General features: G+C 38.1%; 1 protein-coding gene across 2 annotated transcripts in view; it reads left to right on the forward strand.

Moving 5' to 3' along the window:
- LOC135222221 (uncharacterized) overlaps nucleotides 1-3,965 on the forward strand; it is a 123,359-nt gene extending 119,394 nt beyond the window's left edge. The window contains exons 3-4 of one of the 2 annotated variants that reach the window (XM_064260360.1): nucleotides 95-317; nucleotides 2,797-3,965. In XM_064260360.1, the coding sequence (XP_064116430.1) occupies nucleotides 95-317; nucleotides 2,797-2,969 (396 nt within the window). In that variant the 3' untranslated portion in view covers nucleotides 2,970-3,965. The remainder of the gene's footprint in view (nucleotides 1-94; nucleotides 318-2,796) is intronic. The other variant, XM_064260356.1, reaches the window with a different exon arrangement.
- The last annotated feature ends 3,535 nt before the right edge of the window (nucleotides 3,966-7,500 follow it).

Raw genomic sequence — 7,500 nt, forward strand, 5'->3', positions numbered from 1 at the left:
TTTTTTTTTTTTTTTTTTTTTTTTTTACTAGAATTACCGTTTTAACAATAAGGACCCGAAATACCAACCACTGAATCCCAACGACTCTCCACAGGAAGAGGAAGAAGCCAACGAAGAAGGGAGAGACGAGGACCCCAGCAAAGGCGCCCGGACGTTACCGGAGACCGGCGGGTCCTCGCGCGCCAAAAGGGTGTTCCTGAGCCGAGGCTGGATGGCTGGAGGATACAAGGCTCCCGAGCCTTCGCCCAACCGCTTCGTCAGACGCCCACCAGCCCTGGCCGCCCCTGTGCCGCCGAGCTTCCCCCAGCCAAAGCCCGGTGAGTGTCTGGATATGCGCAGAAATCCGACTGGTTTATTACAGATTTTTATGGAAAATTTTGTAAGCCGTTTCCAAATTGTCTCTCAATACCCTTTTGGGCATTTCCTAGTTTCCTGTCCTGTAAACCATTCAAATATTGTTTTTTTAAAAGCCGTTTCCTTGTGTTTTAAGCCCCAAATAACCCATTTCATATACTGACGAAGCAATTCCTGAGTTTGTGGCAAAAACTGGTGAGCCATTTCCTGGTTCTATGTAAAACCCCGGAGGCCAATTCCTGGTTTTATGTAAAACCCCGTAGACCAATTCCTGGTTTTATGTAGAACCCCGAAGGCCAATTCCTGGATTTATGTAAAACTCCGAAGGCCATTTCCTGAATGTATACTTTTAAAAAATCAGAAAGGCATTTCTTGCTATTGTCCGCCGGGAAATCATCTTTTCCCACAGCAACCTCCGATGATGAGGTGTAACGAGTCACAGGTATATAGGTCTTGCATGCATCTCAGAGCCCTGAAGCAACTTACGACATATCCCTGACAGCTGCGGAATCCTGTGATATCTCCTTCATAAAGATGTTGGAAAATAAGTGGCTCGAATTTTCCAAATGCAAACTATTGATTCTAGAAACTTTTAGCAGGATGGCACGCATAAACGACTTGGCATCCATGAATACACACCTACATGGATACATAAAAACTCAAGGAAGGTAGCACACGAAGAAAAATGAATTAGAATATAAACGAAAATACAGTAGGGGAAAGTTAATAGTATAATAGAGCCAATTTGTACTTTCGATATTTTTTTCATGATGAAATCCCCAGAAACTCGAAAACATTTCGAAGGCTAAGGAGGGGAGGCTACCCTTCCTGACTAGGGCCGAGGAAGGGGTACTACAAACCCAGCCCTTCCCCAGCACCCTCCCCCACCCAAGGTCCACCTCCTACCTCCTACCTACCAACAGGCTGGAGGTATGAGGACTAGACAGGAGAAGGTGAGTATAGGATTGACGCCAAGTAAAAGTAATTAAATAAATAAACAAATAAAACGGTCCCGATGCGTAACTGAATAAGCAAAGCTTTTGAAGAATTTCTCAGGAGTGAGTCAGTGGCCTTGAGCATGAAGATTTCAAAGAAAACATGTGAAAGAACAATACACAATAAAGTTCATAGGAATCTTTGCATGAAAAAAAAGATCAAATGATTCTTCTCTCGTGTCAAAACTGCATGACAAAAAAAGCCATTAATCCATTCAGGTCTAGAAATATGCGTGGGTGCAGATCACGCCTCAAAAATACAAATGGGAATGTGGGTAGATTCAAACGAGAGAGAGAGAGAGAGAGAGAGAGAGAGAGAATAAGCACCTCACAAAGAGACAATAAAAAGCTTTTCAAAGGGATGCCTCATGCTGTCGTAATCCATAACGATTAGGAATGAAACAGAGAGAGAGAGACAGAAGGACGATCCTAAATATGAAATGCAGTAGGTGTGAAGTATTGTCCCCGGAGAATGCAGAATGCACTGTGTAATGCGATGGTCAAAATTTTACCTTCTATCAATGATGTCTTGTATGATTTATGTAAAAGATTTTTTTTATAAGGCTTTCATAGGACGAATAGAACTACCTGTCTTTCCAGACAAATTTTAAAAGTTGATTTAACAAAAGATGTTGTAAAACGATTTCTTGAAAAATTTAATGTCCATAATATTATGACTGTGTTTCTATATATATTTATTAATTTACCGTACCAGGTAACTGATCTGTGTTATAGCTTGTTTTTCTATAAGAGATAATATCCTTCATGCGACAAATAGACTTCTATAAGACTGAGATCATTTTACCATAAAACGACTAGACTTTTATAAGACTGAGACAATATCCTCCATACACCAACTAGACTTTTATAAGACTTAGATAATACCCCCATACACCAACAGACTTTTATAAGACTGAGATAATATCCCCTATACACCAACTAGACTTTTATAAGACTTAGATAATACCCCCATACACCAACTAGACTTTTATAAGACTGAGATAATACCCCCATACACCAACCTAGAGTTTTATAAGACTTAGATAATACCCCCTACACCAACTAGACTTATAAGACTTAGATAATACCCCTAGTAAGACTTAGATAATACCCCCATACACCAACTAGACTTTTATGAGACTTAGATAATACCCCCATATACCAACTAGACTTTTATAAGACTTTGATAATACCCCCATACACCAACTAGACTTTTATGAGATCGAGATAATATCCCCCATACACCAACTAGACTTTTATAAGACTGAGAATATCCCAATACACCAACTAGACTTTTATTAGACCGATATGATATCCCCCATACACCAACTAGACTTTTATTAGACCGATATGATATCCCCCATACACCAACTAGACTTTTATTAGACCGATATGATATCCCCCATACACCAACTAGACTTTGGTTATCTTCCCTTTTCTTACGCAGGTGACGGACCAGGTAGCGAGGCTCATTACGCAGCCCTCGTCTCCGACCAGCCCCAGCAGAGTCCTCCTTACCGAAGATTCCACTCGATCTTCACCTCCGGGATGTGGACGCCCCTGGGCAAGAGGAGTCAAGGAGGGGATCCTTTCCGACGTCCCTTCTTCTTCTACATTTAGGGAGACTGGACGAGGTTTTCAGAAATGTCGACGCACGATGCAAAATGAGATTAACAAGAGATTTTCAGTGCGGCTTCCAACGTGGCCAAAGAGTTTCTGAAGGCAATTGTATGGTTCTCAGGATGACTTTCCACGACGTCAACACTAAAAGATAATGGAAAATGTTCTATTACTAACTCATTCCATAGATTCAAAGTAATGCAGATAAAGTCTGAGCTCGATGACACGCACTATTCTCACGTCATACAGAATGACGTAATAAACTGCTTTTCCTCATTCCATGAATAGCCTATCTATTTATCTATCGTCTTTGAACGATACAAAGTAGTAATATATCTCGGTTCTCTCTTACACGCTCTATCTATTTATAAAGAGATATTCTATTCACAAGGGCAAAACAAATGGTTATTTTCGCCTGAAGTATTTATTTTCAAAGAAATTTTAAGAAAGGTCTAGATATTTCTCGCCTTCTTTCTGGTAAGCTATTCGGCGGGACTTGGCGATGCAAAACGTACATCTAACTAAAAATTAAATTGAAAGTTTAGTGGAAGTCTTAATGTTTTTTCTTTTTCACCCTTAATCAAAATTCAGTACAAATTAGAGCGACCGCCTTGGGAGTGGGAGAGAGGTGCCAAAAAAAAAAAAAAAAAAAAAACTGCCTTCAGTAGAAAGAAAGCTTCGTAAATTAATTTCCTTTCAGCTATATCACGCAGCTCTCTGTTTTGAGGAAGAAGAACATTCTTAAAGAAGTTAGAGCAAATAAAATAAAACTATAACGTCAGAATGTTTAAGGCAAAAAGTAAAAAAAAAAAATGCTAAACTAAATGAATGACTTTATATCCATCCATTTTCCGAAGAAATGCCACAGGTTTTTTTTCTATCTGCTTTGAGAAGTAACTCAGATATATCTATCCTCAGAATGCCTCAGAGGATTTGTAATGACCTACTAAAGATTGATAATAAATATTATTCAGAGAATACGCAAGTTGGTTTTGTTGTCATTTCCTTATTTCATGTTCGTCAGTTTCTGTCAGTCTTTCAGTGGTTTAATGAATGGGATAAAAAAAAAATGTCTATTAAAGTCAAAACGTTCGATGCTCGTTATTATAACAAACAAATATTCAAAACATTTACAAAGCTCGAATTGATTCCTGAAGCGGCTACTGTCAATATTTACTAGAATCTGAATGAAAATCGAATAAGATTCCTTAGATGCTTCAAATTTTAACGCCTTCCACATTACAAATATATTTCTGGTACATATTTGAAACTACAGAAAAAAGAAGCAACGATCTGCTTCCGAATGTAAATACGTTTCGACATTTACTTCAAGAGAGGACAAAATTACTCCCGTCTTTTCTTACGATTTCCAGAGAACCACTAATATCCAACACGTAATTAGTAAGAAATCCGCATTTCTTTTCCCTGGGGGGTAAAGATCCAACCATTCCTGAGAAAATCAATGTTCGAGAGAGTTTTAACCAACTTTCAAATTAAGCTATGCCAGCACCGTTCAGTGTTGCACGTTCGAAAGCTCTGTGAACTAATACGATACATCAATAATAATTACTCTTTGTTAACCATGATGATGTGTATCTCAAAGTCTAATCTTTTATTAGACTTTGGTGTACCTCATACTAATCAGTGACTTCCTCGCAGCCCGATAAACGCCGGACAAAACGGAACTCTTTCATCTGCAGATCTACAAAGCAAAACGAATCGAGCGCACAGGGGTGGAATTTTTATCCCTTTCCAGCGCAACCTTCGTTGACACGGTCGACTCAAAGACCGACGATGACGCAATCGGCTGACGCGATGCTTCCTACACAAAAGCGGCATCTGTTGTTTTCTAATGGCGAGGTGAGATTTACTTTTAAGCTCAGGGCTTCTGAAATAAACAGGCTGGGGCAGTCAAGCTGTGCCGTGTGCGTAGCCCAGCATACTAATGGATTTAGGTATTTTCATATAGCGTCACAAATATCATGGTCATCAAGGCTTGAAATGAGTTATCCAATACTTGGTAAAAGATTTAGTTTGTACTATATCTTGAATAGACTCCAGTGGTGACCATAGCAAAGAATACTGATTAATTACGACTGTTAGAGGGATTGCATATTGGTCATCAACGCCGGTGACGTACTATTTGATAAAACGTAAAAACACCATACAAACAAACAAACAATAAAAGAGGAAAAAACCTTGACAACATTCTCTTGATAACCACAGGAAAATTATTGATAAATTATTATTATAAACTGGAGTCAAAACTATCATCACAAACGTCTGAAGTAGAGTCATTGAAGAAATCAACATTTTGCACTAGAAAAAAAAAAAAAAAAAAAAAAGTTAAAAATGGGGCTCACCTTTTAACTGGTTCCAACAAAGACATTGTGTTCGATACCTGGCAGACGCTTTTGGCAGCAAAGTACTAGTTCTGCCATAGGCAGTTTAGTAAAAGGCTCCTGTCATGGACGCAACATACTGTTCAGTGGAACGCAATGAAACCCGAAAATCAGCCTCGTCTCTTAAAGATAGTTTCAACAGAAATTTTTATCAGAAGCATTGAATATCTTGACAGTTTGACGGATGACCTTATAAAAGATAAACTCTGCCTTCCTTGTAAACCTCTATGTATTGTCAGTAACTATACTCGGTTTTTTTCCATCTGTCCACCCGCCTTTGGTGTTTGCGTATGGTAACACTGCGTCCCGGGCTTTAAATGTTACATTCAGCTTACGTTCAACAATAATAACAATACCATATTTCGAATATTAACGGTGTAATTCGCATACAGTAAATTATTAAAACACTTTTCAGATGCAAATGTACACCCAGATATCCTTTAATTTACCTAAAACTTACACATAGCGTAACTATCTCTAAGTCCGGGACGCAGTGTTACCATACGCAAACACCACAGGCGAGTGGACATATGAAAACAAAGAGTATAGTTATTCTACAATAGAAAGCAGAGAAAACTTGATCCACTCGGAATACACATATGAACATTCAGGAATGATCTGTGAAAAACAAACAATCACTATTTTGATAATTAATCTGACAAGTATTAATATCCTTGTACTATATCGCCTTGAAACAAACCTAAGTGACGATTACATCCATCGAGTATCTTGTCTGATACGTAATAATTCTCACAAACCATTTAGCACTTGAGAATATACTTTATTGTTCTGGATGGTGGTGAATGTCGAATAAAATCTATTTCTACATAGTATACCTTAATACAGACCACTCAAATTTACGAGCATCTCACAGGTGCCATTGTACATTGATGCCTACGAGCAATTATACTTACCATGATGATATGCAACCACTCAAGTTTCCTAGTAAGTTTCTAAAAAATCTAAAGACGGCATTTAATTCTCTCTCTCTCTCTCTCTCTCTCTCTCTCTCTCTCTCTCTCTCTCGCCTCTCTCAATCGTCTCCTCTCTCTCTCTCGCTCTCTTCTCCTCTCTCTCTTCTCCTCTCTCTCTCTCTCTCTCTCTCTCTCTCTCTCTCTCCTGGATGTTAAAATTGAATGTTTTATTCATGGTAAATATATATCTCAGGGTGAGATAATGGGACACAATCATAAGTGAATGAATTACGAGGAGGATGCGGGTATTTCGAAGTTAAAGCGATTCACAAGCTATCAAAAATGGACATTTATAAGCTTTCGAATAAAATATGAATCACGAAGAAATGTAATGTGAACAGAAAAAGAAATATTAACCATAGAATCACTATATTTTGTTAAAGAATGTCTTTACTCACCAATCACCCATCTCCCTAAGGTTCCATCATCCTGTCTAGATTAAACTTTCCTTCAATAATCACGGGACATGACTTGTTTATACTGATGCCCAGGACTTCCTAGTCTTCTGTGTTGGCATGGATTTCGTTTTTATCCTCGAGTAGTTTAAGGATGGGTCTTTTAGTCCCATGCGCTACCCCAAAGGTGTTCGGAAGTCTGTCATTCATAAGTTTATACAAATTTAAATAAAATATTTGCATTTTTTTTTTACCTAACTAGCGCAATACCGAAAGGAAATCTGTCATATATGTCATTTCGAGCGGAAGTTCCTAGTAAATTCTTTGGACTTTTGAACATTGGACGATGTCTAAAGAAGTACATCCCAGGGTACTGTAGCTAGAAATATTATTAATATACTTATAGGCTTTTTTTTCCCCGCCAACCACTGCGTCATTACTGAGTACCGAAATACATGACAGTAGGGCAGGAAATCTAAACATAAATTTTATACTTGTTACCCTCCTAAAAGACTAGTTTTCTTGGGAAAGAATAAATGTATATAAAAGAAAACGAAATAATGTAGTACCTAGCCGTAGCGCTTAAACTATCTTATTTCTTCATATTCTGCTACAAATTATTCAAGCATTATTATAGAATGTTGACACTATTTTCATACAATGTGTGGTATTATCCAGTCCTTGATAGTGTAGTTTTGCCTTTGTCCTTCAGTCTCCTTAATTTCATTAATACGGACATCATAAAATCTACCAAAAATCA

The sequence above is a fragment of the Macrobrachium nipponense genome, chromosome 20 (genome assembly GCF_015104395.2).
Source record: "Macrobrachium nipponense isolate FS-2020 chromosome 20, ASM1510439v2, whole genome shotgun sequence".
Classification (NCBI taxonomy): domain Eukaryota; kingdom Metazoa; phylum Arthropoda; class Malacostraca; order Decapoda; family Palaemonidae; genus Macrobrachium; species Macrobrachium nipponense.